Source organism: Pseudophryne corroboree, chromosome 5, assembly GCF_028390025.1.
Source record: "Pseudophryne corroboree isolate aPseCor3 chromosome 5, aPseCor3.hap2, whole genome shotgun sequence".
Classification (NCBI taxonomy): Eukaryota; Metazoa; Chordata; class Amphibia; order Anura; family Myobatrachidae; genus Pseudophryne; species Pseudophryne corroboree.
This window is the reverse complement of record NC_086448.1, coordinates 589,159,238-589,181,051: the sequence shown is the minus strand read 5'-3', so window position 1 is coordinate 589,181,051 and position 21,814 is coordinate 589,159,238. Positions and strand designations below refer to the sequence as shown.

General features: G+C 45.6%; 1 protein-coding gene across 3 annotated transcripts in view; it reads right to left on the bottom strand.

The window, feature by feature from the left end:
- The window catches only part of RTTN (rotatin), a 660,131-nt gene that overhangs the window by 602,102 nt on the left and 36,215 nt on the right, over positions 1–21,814 (bottom strand). For 2 of the 3 annotated variants that reach the window (XM_063923387.1, XM_063923386.1), the window contains exons 2-3: positions 20,092–20,152; positions 6,362–6,549 (exon numbers count right to left, since the gene is read on the bottom strand). In XM_063923387.1, the coding sequence (XP_063779457.1) occupies positions 6,362–6,549; positions 20,092–20,122 (219 nt within the window). In that variant the 5' untranslated portion in view covers positions 20,123–20,152. The remainder of the gene's footprint in view (positions 1–6,361; positions 6,550–20,091; positions 20,153–21,814) is intronic. The other variant, XM_063923388.1, reaches the window with a different exon arrangement.

Genomic DNA, 21,814 nt, shown 5'->3' with positions numbered 1-21,814 from the left:
GGACATGTAGGTAAGCATCCTTGATGTCCAGGGATACCATGTAATCCCCCTCCTCCAGGCTTGCAATAACCGCCCTGAGCGATTCCATCTTGAACTTGAATTTTTTTATGTATGTGTTCAAGGATTTCAAATTTAAAATGGGTCTCACCGAACCGTCCGGTTTCGGTACCACAAACAGTGTGGAATAGTAACCCATTCCTTGTTGAAGTAGGGGCACCTTGACTGTCACCTGCTGGGAATACAGCTTGTGAATTGCCTCTAGCACAGCTTGTGAATTGCCTCTAGCACAGCCTCCCTGCCTGAGGGAGTTGTCGGCAAGGCAGATTTGAGGAAACGGCGGGGGGGGAGACGCCTCGAATTCCAGCTTGTACCCCTGAGATACTACTTGAAGGATCCCGGGATCCACCTGTGAGCGAGCCCACTGATCGCTGAAATTTTTGAGGCGGCCCCCCACCGTACCTGGCTACGCCTGTGGAGCCCCGGCGTCATGCGGTGGACTCAGAGGAAGCGGGGGAAGAATTTTGATTCTGGGAACTGGCTGACTGGTGCAGCTTTTTCCCTCTTCCCTCGTCTCTGTGCAGAAAGGAAGCGCCTTTGACCCGCTTGCTTTTCTGAAGCCGAAAGGACTGTACCTGATAATACAGTGCTTTCTTAGGCTGTGAGGAAACCTGAGGTAAAAAAATTTTTTCTCCAGCTGTTGCTGTGGATACGAGGTCCCAGAGACCATCCCCAAACAATTCCTCACCCTTATAAGGCTCTATGTGCCTTTTAAAGTCAGCATCACCTGTCCAGTGTCGGGTCTCTAATACCCTCCTGACAGAATGGACATTGCATTAATTCTGGATGCCAGCCGGCAAAATATCCCTCTGTGCATCCCTCATATATAAGACGACGTCTTATGTTCGCAAAATAGTATCCCTGTTTGACAGGGTTACAGACCACGCTGCAGCAGCACTATCTGCAGGTCTCAGTCTAGTACCTGAGTGTGTAAAAACAGACTTCAGGATAGCCTCCTGCTTTTTATCAGCAGGTACCTTCAAAGTGGCCGTATTCTAAGACGGCAGTGCCACCTTTTTTGACAAACGTGTGAGCGCCTTATCCACCCTAGGGGATATCTCCCAGCGTAACTTATCCTCTGGCGGGAAAGGGTACGCCATCAGTAACTTTTTAGAAATTAACAGTTTCTTATCGGGGGAACCCACGCTTTTTCACACTTCATTCACTCATTTGATGGGGGAACAAAACACTGCCTGCTTTTTCTCCCCAAACATAAAACCCTTTTTTAGTGGTACTTGGGTTAATGTCAGAAATGTGTAACACATTTTTTATTGCCGGGATCATGTAACGGATGTTCCTAGTGGATTGTGTATATGTCTCAACCTCGTCGACACTGGAGTCAGACTCCGTGTCAACATCTGTGTCTGCCATCTTAGGGAGCGGGCGTTTTTGAGCCCCTGATGGCCTTTGAGACGTCTGGGCAGGCGCGGGCTGAGAAGCCGGCTGTCCCAGAGCCGTTACGTCATCCAGCCTTTTATGTAAGGAGTTGACACTGTCGGTTTATACCTTCCACCTATCCATCCACTCTGGTGTCGGCCCCACAGGGGGCGACATCACATTTATCGGCATCTGCTCTGCCATCACATAAGCCTCCTCATCAAACGTGTCGACACAGCCGTACCGACACACCGCACACACACACACAGGGAATGCTCTGACTGAGGACAGGACCCCACACAGCCCTTTGGGGAGACAGAGAGAGAGTATGCCAGCACACACCAGAGCGCTATATAATTTTGGGATTAACACTATATTGAGTGAATTTTTCCCAATAGCTGCTTGTATATACAATATTGCGCCTAAATTTTGTGCCCCCCCTCTCTGTTTAACCCTTTGAGCCTGAAAACTACAGGGGAGAGCCTGGGGAGCTGTCTTCCAGCTGCACTGTGAAGAGAAAATGGCGCCAGTGTGCTGAGGGAGAAGCCCCGCCCCTTTTTCAACTGACTTTCTCCCGCTTTTTCTGGAATACTGGCAGGGGTAATTTTACATCTATATAGCCTCTAGGACTATATATGATGTAGATTTGCCAGCCAAGGTGTCATATATTGCCCTCAGGGCGCCCCCCCCCAGCGCCCTGCACCCTCAGTGACCGGAGTGTGAAGTGTGCATGAGGAGCAATGGCGCACAGCTGCAGTGCTGTGCGCTACCTTGGTGAAGACCGAAGTCTTCTGCCGCCGATTTTCCGGACCTCTTCTTGCTTCTGGCTCTGTAAGGGGGACGGCGGCGCGGCTCCGGGAACGAATACCAAGGCCAGTTCCATGCGGTCGATCCCTCTGGAGCTAATGGTGTCCAGTAGCCTAAGAAGCCCAAGCTAGCTGCAAGCAGGTAGGTTCGCTTCTTCTCCCCTTAGTCCCTCGATGCAGTGAGCCTGTTGCCAGCAGGTCTCACTGTAAAATAAAAAACCTAAAATAAACTTTCTTTCTAGAAGCTCAGGAGAGCCCCTAGTGTGCATCCAGCTCGGCCGGGCACAGAAATCTAACTGAGGTCTGGAGGAGGGTCATAGTGGGAGGAGCCAGTGCACACCAGATAGTACCTAATCTTTCTTTTAGAGTGCCCAGTCTCCTGCGGAGCCCGTCTATTCCCCATGGTCCTTACGGAGTTCCCAGCATCCACTAGGACGTCAGAGAAATCTTATTAGCCTTCTTTGCTGCACTCCTACTTTGGGTACTGCTGCTTAATTTGTTTTCTATGTGAACCCCTAGGTCTTTTTCCAGTACAGAATCCCCTAATATTACCCCATTTAGTATGTAGGTGTTATTTTTGGTCTTGCCCCCACAGTGCATTACCTTACACTTATCTGTGTTGAACCTCATTTTCCATTTTGCTGCCCATGCTTCCAGTTTAGTTAAGTCGTTCTGAAGAGATTCAGCATTCCACTCCGTATTTATAACCTTACACAATTTGGTATCGTCTGCGAAAATTGACACCATGCTCTCTAGACCTACTGTTAGGTCGTTGATGAAAATGTTGAACAAAAGTGGTCCGAGTACAGACCCTTGTGGCACACCACTTAGCACTTTAGTCCAATTTGAAAATGATCCATTGACCACAACGCGCTGCTCCCTATTATCTAACCAATAGGATGTCTCCCTTAAAAGGGCGTACCTCCAAGGTCTTTTTGGGGTCCAGGTCCACCTTCTACAACCTCAACCACAGAATTCGGCGAGCCAGGATGGACATAGTCGATGCCTTGGCTGCTAACACACCTGCCTCAGAGGACGCCTCCCGAATGTAATAGGCAGCGGTGGTAACGTGAGACAGGTACTGTCTGGCAATGTCAGATATATCCTGAGGCAGCTCTTCCTCTAATGCCTGAATCCATGCTTCAAGTCCTTTTGCAGCCCAACAGGCTGCTATAGTGGGTCTATGTACAGCACCTGTAAGGGAGTAAATAGACTTCAGGCATCCCTCCACACGCTTATCTGACGGTTCCTTCAATGAGGTGACTTCGGTGACAGGCAGAGTAGATGACACCACGGACGGGTGACATGGGAATCCACCGGCGATGAATTTTTCAATTTGTTACACAACTCAGAAGGGAGAAGATAATTAGCTACCATCTTTCTAGATAGGGAGAATTTCTTTCCTGGCGAAGACCAGGTTTCTTGACGTATGTCTACTAAATGATCAGAATGCGGTAATAATGTTTTAGTTACCTTCTGACGTTTAAACTTATCAGGTTTCTTAGAAACTGTAGTGGAATCCTCATCATCAGTGATCTGTAGGATCTGCTTAATAGCAGCCACTAAATCAGGGACATCAACCTGAATAGTAGATTCCTCATCAGAAGCAGCTGTATCAGTGTCTGACAGGTCAGTATACTCCCCATCCTCATAAGAAGAATCTTCCGAGAGATTAGTGGATTGAGAGGAAGAAGTAGCCCGCTTAGATGACCCATTGACACGAGAGTGGGTTGGGGTAGGTTTATGCCTAACCAAAGATTGATTCAATTGCTGCAACTGGGTAGACAAATTATCTGCCCAAGGTGGATTTACCATAGGGATAATATGTGGTTGCAATGACACAGGAGGTCCCATAGGGGGCGTAAGGCGTGTCACAAGCGTATTGAGAATAGTTGAGAATGCCGCCCAAGGTGGCTCCTGATTGGTTACAGGAGCTGCGGACTGACTGGGAGATGTATGGCACACAGTACACAGACCTTCATAGAAAGCTTCCCCCTCAGGCATATCCATGGCACATGTGCTGCATGATACAGGAGCGTCCATGGATTTCCCGCCCTTTGTGTTAGACATTTTAGTGAATGTAACCTCAGAGCATACGAGTACGATACAGCCAGACAGAGTACAATACCAGTGAATAAATCTCCTAGTATGTGACAGCGTACACAGTACACAACACCAGCGTCTAAATCCGGTACTATGTGACTGCGTACACAGTACAGAACACCAGCAAATAAATCCGGTATTGTGACTGAGAACACAGTAAAATACACTTGACGGTAAATACTGTGAAGCACTATATATACGACTCTGACGCACCTAGTCCCTTACGGTACAGAATACAGTGATAGCTAAAGCTGGGATACACTGAAAGTGAAATCCACACAGCAGATACAGGCACACACAGTCACGGAGACAATGCAGATAATTATTTTAGTAAGACAATAAAACTGCACTGGACTAGTGTATAACAATGCGCGGTCCAAGACCGGATGTATGTATCAGAATACTCATACAATATATTCTGGCACTGGTACACTTGTTCTTAACTAACGCTGTCTTAATAACGACATGATGTAGAATACTTAAGTGTCTGTAAAATCATGGAGCTGATGTACAGGCGGATTTACAGAGGAGGAGACCTTGCCCTGCAGTCCCGGAGACCAGTCGCAGCTAATCATAGAAGATGGCGCCCAGCGTCTCAGTCAGGGAGTGAGGGAGAGTGTGAGGCAGCTCCAGGGAGGGAACACCAGCAGTAGATGGCGCCGGAGCTGGGGGAGGGGCTATAGGTCAAGCGTCTTCCCCCTATGCTGGTCCTAACCACCTTGGACAATGGAGTCTTAATAAAGAGGATATTTATATATCCGACCTGTACTGCTATGCCCTGGTGGATATAGTGGGGTCCCTGCTCTTTTACATTGTCCACGCCAGCATCGCAGTCCGTCTCCTTAGACTGCGACTGGAAAGCGATTTAATGGCGGATCCCGCCTGCGGGACCCTCTCACCTCCTCCCTTCAGTAGCAGCCACACGAACCAGGAGAGCTTCTGCGACAGTGTGCCTAAGCCGGAGCGTCTCCGCCACAAGTACCCGGGAACAGAGCCAGCGGGAGTATGCGACGCCGCTGGGGAGATGACGGAGCCGCAGCACAGAATGTCACCCTGACATGTAAATGCTGCGGCCCTTGAAGTTTTCTAAAAGCTTTTTCAGGGCTGCCCAGTGCAGCCCCCCTGTTAAGTGACCTGCTTCTGCAGGCACCAACTCGAAACTGAGCTCACAGTGCCTGGAGGCGGGGATACAGAGGAGGCCCCAATGCATCCTGGGACAGTCTAAAGCTTTAGCCTGTTGGTGCCTGGATCAAGATCAATCTCTACACCAAAATGTTTCTCTGTGGAAACCAATGTATCCAGCTGCAGAAAGAATTTTATATAGGACGGTCTTTTCCCCAGCATAATGTTATGTTACAATGCCAGACAATCATATCAACATTGAATGTACTGGAGACTGTCATTGACAAAATGGTCTTTGCATTTAGCTCTGAAATCAAACGTAGTACAGGACATGATTTCTGGAACAGCTTAAATATTTTTAATCTATTCCCTCTATTACATCCACATAAAAAGCTAGGGGCAAAAGATTGGGGGAAGAAAAAAACAAAACTAAGCATTTATGGAAAAGATATTCAGCATTATATATAGTTTATGGATGTACTGTCTTACACAATTACTAAAATGTTATTGATAATTAATGGTGACAGATCCCCTATAGGTGTTAACTAAACTTGAAAATGAATTTCATTATATATGCATCTAACTAAATGTACTCATTCTTGGGTGATGTTTGTCACAGATCTAATTTTAGATATGTTTTTCATTCATTATATATTGTAGAACAGATCTAACAGCAGTGCTTTCAATGTCTTTGCTTCCTTATTGTATCTGTTGGCTTACAAAATGGCAGTTGTGTGGTAAAATAAAAAAGTCACATTTTTAGGTGTTCATTATTGTCGGTTTTAGGAACAATGGACCATATACAAATGAAACATGAATAATAACTTATACAACTACATGCATATGTAGAACAGTAATGATCACAAAAAACAAGTTCAAGAGCAGATTACACACACCTTTACCAATTTATTTAGAAGCTGTAGAACTTCCTTCTTCATTGGAACTGTAGGGAAATTAAACCATTCCAGAAGACATAGAAATAATGACTTCTCCTGGACAAGATCCTCAAGTGTCAGAAGATTATGGTCCAGTTTGCAAATTATGTTTTTAAGTGCTCTCTCTCTAATCTCTATAAGGTGATGACCTAAATGGGGGAAAAATAAACAAATTTTTCAAAGCTAACAAAAGAAAGGAAACTAGTTAGGATCCAATAATTATTTGGCCTCATCTTTATCAATCATAATGGACTGTAATATCACATTAATATTCAACTTTCTCTACACACTGAGGTAAACAAAATCATTAATAAATAGGGGTATATGCAATTGCGGTCGAATTCGCGGCAATTTTCGCCGTTTTTTAATTCGACTCAATTCGACAGGTGAATCCCGGAAGGTGGCTTCCGGAATTCACCATATTCAATGAAAAACGGATTCGCCAGAGTCGCGGGCGAAAATCGGCCGATTTGGCGGATTTTGCAGCGATTTTAAAAAACGGTAAAAAAACGTGAAAAACCCGAAAAAAAAATGGCGTGGGGTCCCCCCTCCAAAGCATAACTAGCCTCGGGCTCATCGAGCTGGTCCTGGTTCTAAAAATGCAGGGGAAAAATTGGCCAGGGATCCCCCGTATTTTTAAAACCAGCACCGGGCTCTGCGCCTGGTGCTGGTGCCAAAAATACGGGGGACAAAAAGAGTAGGGGTCCCCCGTATTTTTAACACCAGCATCGGGCTCCACTAGCTGGACAGATAATGCCACAGCCGGGGGTCACTTTTATGCCGTGCCCTGCGGCCGTGGCATTAAATATCCAACTAGTCACCCCTGGCCGGGGTACCCTGGGGGAGTGGGGACCCCTTCAATCAAGGGGTCCCCCCCCCCCAGCCACCCAAGGGCCAGGGGTGAAGCCCGAGGCTGTCCCCCCCCCCATCCAATGGGCTGCGGATGGGGGGGCTGATAGCCTTTTGTGATAATAAAAAGATATTGTTTTTTCCAGCAGTACTACAAGTCCCAGCAAGCCTCCCCCGCAAGCTGGTACTTGGAGAACCACAAGTACCAGCATGCGGGAGAAAAACGGGCCCGCTGGTACCTGTAGTACTACTGGGGAAAAAATACCCAAATAAAAACAGGACACACACACCTTGATAGTAAAACTTTATTACACACTACCGACACACACATACTTACCTATGTTGACACGCCGACTGCCACGGTCTCCGACGATCCGAGGGTACCTGTGAAAAAATTATACTCACCTTCCAGCGTCCAGAGATAAATCCACGTCCAGAGAGTAAAATCCACGTACTTGTTTAAAAAAAAAAACACGCAAAAACCCGCTCCATACCGGACTAGAAAGGGGTCCAATGTTTTCACATCAGACCCCTTTCTCCCGAATGCCGGGACATCACGTGACTCCTGTCACTGACGTCCCTTCAGCCAATCAGGAAGCGCTACTTCCGTGGCGCTCACCTGATTGGCTGTGCGCTGTCTGTACTGTGACAGCACATCGCAAAGCCGCTCCATTACTTTCAATGGTGGGAACTTTGCGGGTAGCGGTGGGGTCACTGTCACTGACAGTCAGCTGTCACTGACAGGTCTCATTCGTGGAAAGGTGTCCCATGTGTCAGCATGGGACCCCTTTCAGTCCGGCATGGAGCGGGTGTTCGGTTTGTTTTTTTGACAAGTACGTGGATTTATCTCTGGACCATGGCTGAGGTGAGTATATTGATCTTTTCTTTTCAGGTATCCGTGGATTCTACATGGAGAAGAGGACCGATGTCGGCGTGTGAACATAGGTAAGTATGTGTGTGTCGACGTATGAAATAAAGTTTTACTGTCGACGGTGTGTGTGTCCTGTTTTTATTTGGGTATTTTTTTTCCCTGTAGTACTACAGGTACCAGCGGGCCCGTTTTTCTCCCGCATGCTGGTACTTGTGGTTCTCCAAGTACCAGCTTGCGGGGGAGGCTTGCTGGGACTTGTAGTACTACTGGAAAAAACAATATCTTTATTATCACAAAAGGCTATCAGCCCCCCCATCCGCAGCCCATTGGATGGGGGGGGGACAGCCTCGGGCTTCACCCCTGGCCCTTGGGTGGCTGGGGGGGGGGGACCCCTTGATTGAAGGGGTCCCCACTCCCCCAGGGTACCCCGGCCAGGGGTGACTAGTTGGATATTTAATGCCACGGCCGCAGGGCACGGCATAAAAGTGACCCCCGGCTGTGGCATTATCTGTCCAGCTAGTGGAGCCCGATGCTGGTGTTAAAAATACGGGGGACCCCTACTCTTTTTGTCCCCCGTATTTTTGGCACCAGCACCAGGCGCAGAGCCCGGTGCTGGTTTTAAAAATACGGGGGATCCCCTGTCAATTTTTTCCCCGCATTTTTAGAACCAGCTCGAAGAGCCCGAGGCTGGTTATGCTTTGGAGGGGGGACCCCACGCCATTTTTTTTTATGATTTCACCGTTCCAGCATAAAAAATAAAAAAAATAAAAAATATTTTAAAAAATATATAAATAATATTTGTGCCTCCAAAAAAGAAAAAAAAAAAAGTACCTAATCCCTTCTAATATAAATAGATCTGCTATTCCCCCCCAAAAAAACACAAAAAAAAACATGTTTAAAAATTTTTTATTTGTTTTCACCCTCCAAAGTGTGGCGGATTGAAAATGACGAATTTGCTGTCTAAAAGCACTGCTGTCGAATTTCCAAACTTGAATTGAATATGCTTTGGTCGAATTGCAGCACTTGTATCATTGCAGAAAAGTCGAATTTGCAAAAAGTCGAATTTCAAAAAGTCGAATTTTGAAAGTCCGTTTTTTGGTCGGAAAGCACTGAATTGCATAGGCGATTTTTTTTTTTTGGTCGAAAATGACCCGAAATTCGACAATTTCGGGAATTCGACCGCAATTGCATATACCCCATAATGTACCTAACTCACTATAATAGGGCGTGGCCTGGCGTAGCTAGAGGAAGGGAGCATTTGCCAAGCTCTCCTGCTACTATCCTTAATACATTCTATTATATATACTATTTATTCCCATCACACTGCTGGATTTACGGGGGAACAGTTCCTGACTACTAGAGGCTCTGTGTTGGACTTTTCTGTGGCGATTCTATGCTTGTTTCACAGAGCTCTGTGCAGCCGGTCCTCCACTCTTGGTGTTAGCATCTCTACCTCCGGCTCCTGGGGCTGGTCAGCGATTGTATACTTACCCTACAGTTCTCACCCTGCTAGCGGTTGTGTTTGGCGAGAGACTCTTGCTGTCTGCTCTCTTTCGGCCATCCAACTGTTGCTGCGGTGTTAGGGGCGTGGTGCTTGCAGATTGGCGCCATCTTGTCTGATTACTGTGAGTCCTGTTCGGCTGCTCTGAGGATCCTTGCTCCTTTTTTTGATAATCTGCTTCCAGCGCTCCTTCTGTACCTTATCAGCCTGCTTTCCCCAGTGACTGTGCCCATTTGGGTTGCTGGTGGGATTTAGTGTTGTGCCAGCCACCGCCATTTAGACACCGACTTCCGTCTTCCTTGCATGATACTGTTCTAAAGATGGCTGTCACTGTGCACTAGCTTTTTCTGGCTATAGGGTCATTGCATGTCAGTTCACCCAAGTATGACACCCACCAACTCAGATTTTCATGAATCTTTGTACACTTGATACTACCACATAGCTACTAGCCATGTCAATGTTTTCTGCTCTAGGCCTCATATTTTTTGAGATATAGGGGGGTCAAAGATTAGAAAAATTGCTGGGAAATGACACTCCTGACGCTCTGGTTTTTATTAGGTGTATCTGGAAAAAAAAAAAATCACATCTCCGTGCCTAATCCACGTATCACTTAGAAATTTTGAACCTGTGTCAATTGAAATATGGAGATTCTGGTAAAAAAATGTTTTATCAATCTTGCCTGACTTTCAGAGTTCATTATACATTCCTTTACATCACACTTAATTTTTTGGTGCAAAAAAAAGTGTGTTCAATTAGCATTATCAACCTAAGGCAGATGAGTGATCATGTCCCTTTTTTGTTTAAATTGAACCTTAAAATATACTTTAAAAGGCTAAAAATGAAAATTACTATTTAGGTATAATTTTGACCGCCAGGGAAGTATTTTCATTTGTATATATTTCTATGTATATATGCAGATTTCTAATTACATGTAGGGGAGTATTCAATTATAAAACAAACAACAATTATAATATTATATAATTATTAGATCAGGCACTCGGTTAACAAACCAATTAGTATCAAATTGGGTCACCTTTAAGGGTATAGATATGATATAGTGGTGCAGCTATAGTGGACCCGCTACACCGCCTACACGTCCACCAGCAGATTCTAAAGCCGAAAGATTCCATCAAACACCACCCACTACAGCTTCCAGCTGAGAGCTGCGCCCACCCTCCCCATGAACTTACCAGAGACCGCCGCTCCCACACTAAGCTACAGAACCAGCACGCTGACTGCTGGTCTCGCTGAGACCTGATGGACCCAGTGGTGAGCAAACTCTTTGGCAGTTGGGGAGGTGGTAGCATAGTGCACGCTCTGCGGGCTATGCTGAGCAAAACAGCATCCAAACAATTATTTATCAACATCTAAAAGCCTTTGGAATCATTGTTGGGATCTTTAAAAGCTTGCTGCCAATATTTAAGTGGAGCTATACTATACAAGCACCCATTGTGGACTGCACAATTGCTCCGCGAGTTGGTAATTACGTGCTATAAGGGTGTATTCAATAACTGTCGGAAGCTGCCGTCTTGTCGGAAAGACGGCAACTTCTGACAGAAAAAGGTCGGAAGGGGTTCCGACCTATTCATTAGAGGCAGTTTATTTCCGACAAGTTGGGAATTCCAGACTTGCCAGGAAACACGTGAATCGGCGGTATAGCCGCCGATCCGTGTGCTTCTGTTGGAAATGGGGCCAAATACGACAGGTTTTGGCCCCCTTCCCGACAAACTCAATCCGACTTGAAAACAAGTCAGATTGAGGTGAGAAGACGGGGGGCGGGATGTACTAACCTTTCCCACAGCTAACCGCGCCGGGGGTAATTAAGGGGAGCTGGAGACAGCAGGTTACCATGGAGAATATCAGAGGAGCACAGAGTAAAGCAGTGGGACAGGTTAGTACATCCCACCCCCCCCCCACCCCCCCCTCTCTCCCCCGGGGAGCGGTGCGGCTAGGAGAGCTGAGATCGGCGGCAGCTGGCCGCGGGAGGACATGTCTGCGGCTGCAGGGAGAGAGGTCTCGCCCTGCAGCGCCTCCAACTGCCGCTGCAGACATGTCCCTCCGCCGCCATCTCCCCCGGCCGCCATCCAGCTTACCCCCTGCCGCCATCTGCACCCCGCCCCGCTGCTGTCAGCGCATTCACAGCCGCTGATAGCAGCGGCAGGACAGGACCCTAGGTATGGCCAAATCCAACAGTCGGATTTGGCCGTCCATTGAATAGGGGTTGTCAGATCCATTCAGACAACTGCATGTCGGAATGGATCCGAATCTTATTGAATATACTCCATGGTGTGGTGTTGTCTCATCAGTGTGAAACATTGTTTTTATGAATATTTTATATTCATATCTTATGATACAATAAAAAAATTGTCTTTGACAAATGTATTTTTATTCAAGCGTTCCCTTGTGATACAGTTTTACACTTTTTTTTACAGAGAATTCAATTAGCTGCGATAACCCATTTTTTGCATGAACAACTTATTTTTCTGAAAATCGTGAAAGACCCCTATTCAACTAGCCGCAACAATTTTACCGTGAGATTCACTTCATCTATTCTGGGCAGGAGCTAAATTGGAGAAAATCTCAGCCTCAAGGTAAAAATGTCGGGACTTGGCTCAGAAGACTTGGTACACAAGTACACCCCCCCCTCCCCCCCAAGGTACACAAGTATCCCCCCCCCCCCCCAAAAAAAAAAACCCAACAACTAAGTAGCTACTTTTAATTATTTTTAAATGGACAATAATGTAATTTTTGGTGTGAAATAGTGCAAAGTAATGGAATTTGGGGTTCAAGGTATGGGACAGGTATATTTGGGGTGCTTTGTGAGTAGGGCAAATGTTTTTAGGCTTGCAGGAGGGAGTAGTCAGTCTTTTTCCACTTTTTTAGCTTTGATATTTATTTTCCATTAAAAAAAAATGCATAAAACAGCCATTTGACGCAATTTAATACCCCAAATCTATTCAATATCTAATATACTACTATACTATTAATATGTTAATTTGGCATTTTTTGGGGTAGTGGCTGATTTCCCCATTTTCACGGTAAGAATGTTTGCGCAATTTTGGAACTGAATAGGTGCAAATTAAAAAATCGTGAAAACAGGATTTGCGTTAAAATTCTTGCAGTGAAAAGTGTAGGTTAAAGTCAGCCTGTACCCACAAAAAGTGCCAACCTAATATAGGATAACAGTATGCAGTGTATTAGAGGTCATACTAAATACATTTGGGATACTTAAATTGATTCAAATGGCTGTTTTATTTATATGCATTTTTTATTTATTTTAGGGAAAAAAATTATGAAAGCAATATTTTTTCAACAAAATCAATGCTCTCCTTATGTTTGGGGGACATAAAAATGGGTATAAGTATGCAGGGCCATTTTAGGAGACGTTTAAAAAAAAAGTGGAAAAAGACTGACTACTCCCAAATGCAAGCCTAAAAACATTTGTCCCACTCAAACTTTGAACCTCGAATTTCGTCATTTGACCTTTTCACCCCAAAAATGAAATGTAATTATTGTCCAGTTAAAATTAATTTGCCTACTCTAGTAATAAAGTGCCTACTCAGTCATTGGGGAAGGGTTCCCAGGGAGTTATGAAAAAAAAAATCACAACATTTTTACCTTAAAACAGAGATTTTCCCCATCTTTGCATCTGAAATTCACGGTTAAATTATTGACAATAAATTATTGCAGCTAATTGAATAGGGGTCTTTCACGATTTGCAGTAAAATCACAGTTTTCCGTGTAAAAAACGGGTTATCGCAGCTGATTGAATACTCCCCTATGAGTAATTAGAAATCTGAACATATACATAGAAATATACAAATGAAAATACTCCCCTGGAGGGCAAAATTATACCAAATAGTAATTTTTATTTTCAAAGAGAGAATTATAATTAAACATTAAAATACTCATAAAGGAAATCAAAATTCCATTTTTTTTTCAGAGCCTTTTAAAGTATACTTTAAGGTTCAATTTAATGTTCTATGACACTTGTTTATGGGTGTTACCCTACCGAATTAATCCTATTTGTTTATTGTACATGTGTACCTTACCTGTCCCGACATATTTGTACAGTATGGGTTTTTTTTTGTAGGTTTATATGTTTAACTTGCAAAACTAATAATAAAAATTATGGAATTTAACTTTCACTATAATAATTGCAAAGAATCTCCAATGAGTATCTCATCTATCTCATCTCATCTATCCTCACAACAAAAGCTATATAGAAAAGCAATAGCATTTGCATAAAACAGCATCCCATGTCATGTTCACTAGGCTAGACCTAGAATTAAAGAATATTTGCTCCTTGAAAAGTAGCTCCCTCATCCTGGCAATGTACTGTATCTTGATTGCTAACAGTCAAGCAAAACTATTGAGAACCTGTATTATATATTGAATACACTTTGGTCTCTGTATTTATCTTTGCTACTTATATAATGCGTCTATTATATTTTGCATCTGCTCATCTTATTGTCCTTTATTTGAAAGAATCCAGAAACTGATCAGTGATACACAGCTTTCTTTTATTTGGCAAGTCCCACACAGTGATCTACAGTTATCTTCCAACATCATTAAAGTATAATAAACTGCTCAATTAATTTTTTAGCCAAAATATCAGAATCTCCCATCCCTTCCAATCTGGTAATTCAAATGAAGAATAAGTAGAATGCTCTAACAATATGGCTCCTGAAACTCCACTCCATAATTAAAGTCCAGAAAGACCAGGCCACTACTATTTAAGTATTTCAAAAGTCATTAAGCAAATAGAGATGAAAAAATAAGAATTTACTTACCGATAATTCTATTTCTCGTAGTCCGTAGTGGATGCTGGGAACTCCGTAAGGACCATGGGGAATAGCGGCTCCGCAGGAGACTGGGCACAAATAGAAAGCTTTAGTACTGCCTGGTGTGCACTGGCTCCTCCCCCTATGACCCTCCTCCAAGCCTCAGTTAGGATACTGTGCCCGGACGAGCGTACACAATAAGGAAGGATTTTGAATCCCGGGTAAGACTCATACCAGCCACACCGTATAACTTGTGATCTGAACCCAGTTAACAGTATGATAAACAGAGGAGCCTCTAGAAAAGATGGCTCACTACAACAATAACCCGATTTAGTTAACAATAACTATGTACAAGTATTGCAGACAATCCGCACTTGGGATGGGCGCCCAGCATCCACTACGGACTACGAGAAATAGAATTATCGGTAAGTAAATTCTTATTTTCTCTGACGTCCTAGTGGATGCTGGGAACTCCGTAAGGACCATGGGGATTATACCAAAGCTCCCAAACGGGCGGGAGAGTGCGGATGACTCTGCAGCACCGAATGAGAGAACTCCAGGTCCTCCTCAGCCAGGGTATCAAATTTGTAGAATTTAGCAAACGTGTTTGGCCCTGACCAAGTAGCTGCTCGGCAAAGTTGTAAAGCCGAGACCCCTCGGGCGGCCGCCCAAGATGAGCCCACTTTCCGTGTGGAATGGGCTTTTACAGATTTTGGCTGTGGCAGGCCTGCCACAGAATGTGCAAGCTGAATTGTACTACAAATCCAACGAGCAATAGTCTGCTTAGAAGCAGGAGCACCCAGCTTGTTGGGTGCATACAGAATAAACAGCGAGTCAGATTTTCTGACTCCAGCCGTCCTGGAAACGTATATTTTCAGGGCCCTGACTACGTCCAGCAACTTGGAGTCCTCCAAGTCCCTAGTAGCCACAGGTACCACAATAGGCTGGTTCAGGTGAAACGCTGAAACCACCTTAGGGAGAAATTGAGGACGAGTCCTCAATTCTGCCCTAGCCGCATGAAAAATTAGGTAAGGGCTTTTATAGGATAAAGCCGCCAATTCTGACACGCGCCTGGCTGAAGCCAGGGCCAATAGCATTACCACTTTCCATGTGAGATATTTTAAGTCCACAGTGGTGAGTGGTTCAAACCAATGTGATTTTAGGAACCCCAAAACCACATTGAGATCCCAAGGTGCCACTGGAGGCACAAAAGGAGGCTGTATATGCAGCACCCCTTTGACAAACGTCTGAACTTCAGGAACTGAAGCCAGTTCTTTTTGGAAGAAGATCGACAGGGCCGAAATTTGAACCTTAATGGACCCTAATTTTAGGCCCATAGACAGTCCTGTTTGCAGGAAATGCAGGAAACGACCCAGTTGAAATTCCTCTGTAGGGGCCTTCCTGGCCTCGCACCACGCAACATATTTACGCCAAATACGGTGATAATGCATCCTTCCTGGCTTTGATCAGGGTAGGGATGACTTCATCCGGAATGCCTTTTTCCTTCAGGATCCGGCGTTCAACCGCCATGCCTTCAAACGCAGCCGCGGTAAGTCTTGGAACAGACAGGGTCCCTGCTGGAGCAGGTCCCTTCGTAGAGGTAGAGGCCACGGGTCCTCCGTGAGCATCTCTTGAAGTTCCGGGTACCAAGTCCTTCTTGGCCAATCCGGAGCCACGAGTATAGTCCTTACTCCTCTCCTTCTTATGATTCTCAGTACCTTGGGTATGAGAGGCAGAGGAGGGAACACATACACTGACTGGTACACCCACGGTGTTACCAGAGCGTCCACAGCTATTGCCTGAGGGTCCCGTGACCTGGCGCAATACCTGTCTAGTTTTTTGTTGAGGCGTGACGCCATCATGTCCACCTTTGGTTTTTTCCAACGGTTCACAATCATGTGGAAAACTTCTGGGTGAAGTCCTCACTCTCCCGGGTGGAGGTCGTGCCTGCTGAGGAAGTCTGCTTCCCAGTTGTCCACTCCCGGAATGAACACTGCTGACAGTGCTATCACATGATTTTCCGCCCAGCGAAGAATCCTTGCAACTTCTGTCATTGCCCTCCTGCTTCTTGTGCCGCCCTGTCTGTTTACGTGGGCGACTGCCGTGATGTTGTCCGACTGGATCAGCACCGGCTGACCTTGAAGCAGAGGTCTTGCTAGGCTTAGAGCATTGTAGATGGCCCTTAGCTCCAGGATATTTATGTGAAGTGATGTCTCCAGGCTTGACCACAAGCCCTGGAAATTTCTTCCCTGTGTGACTGCTCCCCAGCCTCTCAGGCTGGCATCCGTGGTCACCAGGACCCAGTCCTGAATGCCGAATCTGCGGCCCTCTAGAAGATGAGCACTCTGCAACCACCACAGAAGAGACACCCTTGTCCTTGGGGACAGGGTTATCCGCTGATGCATCTGAAGATGCGATCCGGACCATTTGTCCAGCAGATCCCACTGGAACGTTCTTGCGTGGAATCTGACGAATGGAATCGCTTCGTAGGAAGCTACCATCTTTCCCAGGACTCTTGTGCATTGATGCACTGAGACTTGCCCTGGTTTCAGGAGGTTTCTGACTAGGTCGGATAACTCCCTGGCTTTTTCTTCCGGAAGGAACACCTTTTTCTGGACTGTGTCCAGAATCATCCCTAGGAACAGAAGACGTGTTGTCGGAATCAGCTGCGATTTTGGGATATTTAGAATCCAGCCGTGCTGCCGTAGCACTACTTGAGATAGGGCTACTCCGACTACTAACTGTTCTCTGGATCTTGCTCTTATCAGGAGATCGTCCAAGTAAGGGATAATTAAAACGCCTTTTCTTCGAAGAAGAATCATCATTTCGGCCATAACCTTGGTAAAGACCCGAGGTGCCGTGGATAATCCAAACGGCAGCGTCTGAAACTGATAGTGACAGTTTTCTACCACAAACCTGAGGTACCCTTGATGAGAAGGGTAAATGGGGACATGGAGGTAGGCATCTTTGATGTCCAGAGACACCATATAGTCCCCCTCTTCCAGGTTCGCGATCACTGCCCTGAGTGACTCCATCTTGAATTTGAACCTCTGTATGTAAGTGTTCAAAGACTTCAGATTTAAAATTGGTCTCACCGAGCCGTCCGGCTTCGGTACCACAAACAGCGTGGAATAATACCCCTTCCCTTGTTGCAGGAGGGGTACCTTGATTATCACCTGCTGGGAATACAGCTTGTGAACTGCCTCCAATACTGCCTCCCTGTCGGAGGGAGACGTTGGTAAAGCAGACTTCAGGAACCGGCGAGGGGGAGACGTCTCGAACTCCAATTTGTACCCCTGAGATACTACTTGCAGGATCCAGGGGTCCAGTTGCGAGTGAGCCCACTGCGCGCTGAAATTCTTGAGACGGGCCCCCACCGTGCCTGAGTCCGCTTGTAAGGCCCCAGCGTCATGCTGAGGACTTGGCAGAAGCGGGGGAGGGCTTTTGTTCCTGGGAAGTGGCTGTCTGTTGCAGTCTTTTTCCCCTTCCTCTGCCCCGGGGCAGAAAAGAGGAACCTTTTGCCCGCTTGCCCTTATGGGGACGAAAGGACTGAGCCGGATAAGACGGCGTCTTTTTATGTTGAGTGGCTACCTGGGGTAAAAATGTGGATTTCCCAGCAGTTGCCGTGGCCACCAGGTCTGATAGACCGACCCCAAATAACTCCTCCCCTTTATAAGGCAATATTTCCATATGCCGTTTAGAGTCCGCATCACCTGACCACTGTCGCGTCCATAATCCTCTTCTGGCAGAAATGGACAGCGCACTCACTCTTGAAGCCAGAGTGGAAATATCCCTCTGTGCATCTCGCATATATAGAAATGCATCTTTTAAATGCTCTATAGTCAACAATATACTGTCCCTATCCAGGGTATCAATATTTTCAGTCAGGGAATCCGACCAAGCTACCCCAGCGCTGCACATCCAGGCTGAGGCAATTGCTGGTCGCAGTATAACACCAGTATGTGTGTATATACTTTTTAGGATATTTTCCAGTTTTCTGTCACCTGGTTCCTTGAGGGCGGCCGTATCCGGAGACGGTAACGCCACTTGTTTTGATAAGCGTGTGAGCGCTTTATCCACTCTAGGGGGTGTTTCCCAACGCGCCCTAACCTCTGGCGGGAAAGGGTATAATGCCAATAACTTTTTAGAAATTATCAGTTTTTTATCGGGGGAAACCCACGCTTAATCACACACCTCATTTAATTCGTCTGATTCAGGAAAAACTACAGGTAGTTTTTTCACACCCCACATAATACCCTTTTTAGTGGTACTTGCAGTATCAGAAATGTTTAACACCTCTCTCATTGCCGTGATCATGTAACGTGTGGCCCTACTGGAAGTCACGTTTGTCTCCTCACCGTCGACACTGGAGTCAGTATCCGTGTCGACGTCAGTATCCACCACCTGAGGTAACGGCCTTTTTAGAGCCCCTGATGGTTTCTGAGATGCCTGGACAGGGACTAGCTGATTAGTCGGCTGTCTCATGTCATCAACCGTCTTTTGTAAGGAGCTGACACTGTCACGTAAATCCTTCCATAAAGCCATCCACTCAGGTGTCGACTCCTTAGGGGGTGACATCTCTATTATAGGCAATTGCCCCGCCTCCACATCATTTTCCTCCTCATACATGTCGACACAAACGTACCGACACACAGCACACGCACAGGGAATGCTCTGATAGAGGACAGGACCCCACTAGCCCTTTGGGGAGACAGAGGGAGAGTATGCCAGCACACACCAGAGCGCTATATATAGATATAGGGACAACCTTATATAAGTGTTTCTCCCTTATAGCTGCTGTATTGTTAATATCCCTCCAATTAGTGCCCCCCTCTCTTTTTTTACCCTGTTTCTGTAGTGCAGGACTGCAGGGGAGAGTCAGGGAGACGTCCTTCCAGCGGAGCTGTGAGGGAAAATGGCGCCTGTGTGCTGAGGAGATAGGCTCCGCCCCCTTCTCGGCGGCCTTTCTCCCGCTTTTTGTGAAAATCTGGCAGGGGTTAAAATTCATCCATATAGCCCAGGAGCTATATGTGATGTATTTTTAGCCAGCCAAGGTGTTTCTATTGCTGCTCAGGGCGCCCCCCCCAGCGCCCTGCACCCTCAGTGACCGGAGTGTGAAGTGTGCTGAGAAGCAATGGCGCACAGCTGCAGTGCTGTGCGCTACCTTGTGGAAGACAGGATGTCTTCTGCCGCCGATTTGCCAGACTCTTCTTGCTTCTGGCTCTGTAAGGGGGCCGGCGGCGCGGCTCTGGGACCGAGCTCCAAGACTGGGCCTGTGATCGGTCCCTCTGGAGCTAATGGTGTCCAGTAGCCAAGAAGCCCAATCCACTCTGCACGCAGGTGAGTTCGCTTCTTCTCCCCTTAGTCCCTCGATGCAGTGAGCCTGTTGCCAGCAGGTCTCACTGAAAATAAAAAACCTAAACTAAAACTTTCACTAAGAAGCTCAGGAGAGCCCCTAGTGTGCACCCTTCTCGTTCGGGCACAAAAATCTAACGGAGGCTTGGAGGAGGGTCATAGGGGGAGGAGCCAGTGCACACCAGGTAGTACTAAAGCTTTCTATTTGTGCCCAGTCTCCTGCGGAGCCGCTTTTCCCCATGGTCCTTACGGAGTTCCCAGCATCCATTAGGACGTCAGAGAAATGTATATACATATTATATATCTATATATGCACACACATACATCTTACCAAGTTTCTTCACCAATGAAGGAAGGTCCATGATGGTTTAATAATTTATTTCAAACTCTTTCTGTAAAAGACACAAACATATGACAGTGATGTACATTGAATAGCCTGAGAATGAGGAGGGTTCTGTTTAGCTCTATGTTAAACTTGACTAAATTTATTGGAAAAAAATGCTGCTCAAATGTATCTAAGCGACACTGTAAGTAGTGTTCATTCTAGCACCCAGCACCTCTCGCAACCCATGCAGTTCCACTTTCCTGCCTTGGGTATCGCACTCTGCTCTGGTGTTTGTCTCAGTGCTGAGATACAAATCAGACTGTGCTAGAAGCACCATAGCAGAGAGCAACACCCGAGGCAGGAAACAGGAACTGCATGGGTTGTGACAGGTACAGGGTGCTAGACTGAACACTACTTCCAAATCAGTCGTATATAAAAGACTGTCACCACTTTTAATTACCTAGATGGTAAGGCTAAGCCCCATACACATTAAAAGATATTTTGAAAGATATCTTTCAGAAAGTGCTTTCTGAACAATCTCTCTCAAAATATCTTCTAGTGTGTACGCTCAATATCGTTAACGATCATCGCTGTCTTCCGGACATCCAGGTCAATTTTGACAATATCTTTTATGTCGTTTGTGCATATCGTTCAGTGTATATGAACGATGAACGACATGAACGATATTGTCATATAGCCACTCCCCAGCACAATTTTCAGCTTGATACTGAAGAGGAAAGAGGTGTGCTCCCTCACAAGAAAAATATTTGTGAGTATTTTAGGCCACTGGCCACCAATGTACATATATTATGCACATACCCCACCGCCCACCAATGTTGTGCATGCATGTTCTAGACATGCATGCACCCACTGTCCACCAATGTTGTGCATACATGTTTAAAACATGCATAAACCCAATGTCCACCAATGTTAAGGTTTCAACAAGCCTATTATTTAAATGAGGTGTCCCAGAAGATTTTGCCAATATCTTTCATCTTATTATTCAGTGTGTATGCACAATATCTTTCATGATCTATACCTGGGAGCTCAAAAGAAATTGTCTCTTTTGTCTTTCATATCTTCTAGTGTGTATGGGCCTATATATCACACAGAGAATAAAAAATTCTCTCTAGTGTTCACCCAGGAGAACATGCAGTGAGAAGTGTGGCTATTATCCTAATTGCACGCTAACAGTTAACATGATAATTGATCCGCTTAGCGGAGTCCTGCCTTTCTACAACAAACTTCCCCAGATATATGTTAGCTTTCCATGCATATCAGATCAATCAAAAGTGCTGAAAACAAGGCAATAAAAGGAACAGTTGTAAAAAGCCTGATGCAGTGAGTAATTACCATACAGGGAATTCTTAATTTTGCATAACACTGCCCAAGGTGAACAGGGAAGAGAAGAGTATATATATATATTTTTTTTTTAATTAAAGTTATAGAAGCCTATCTTTGTAAATTTGTCCTTCAGTCAATAGATAAAGCTGGAGGATGAGCTTAGTTTACAAAATACCCACTGCTCCAATGGTGAAAGGACAGGTCCAACTCAAACGAAACTATAGACATAATAAAGAACAAATCATGTAATACATAGGTTTTCTGTTTATGTAAAGTTGTGATCTGACCCTACTTATATTATCTGCCCTTATCCAAAAGATGTTATCCACTCACTGGTCATCTTCAGATTGGACTACTATAAAGTTCTATTAGGCCTACCTGACTA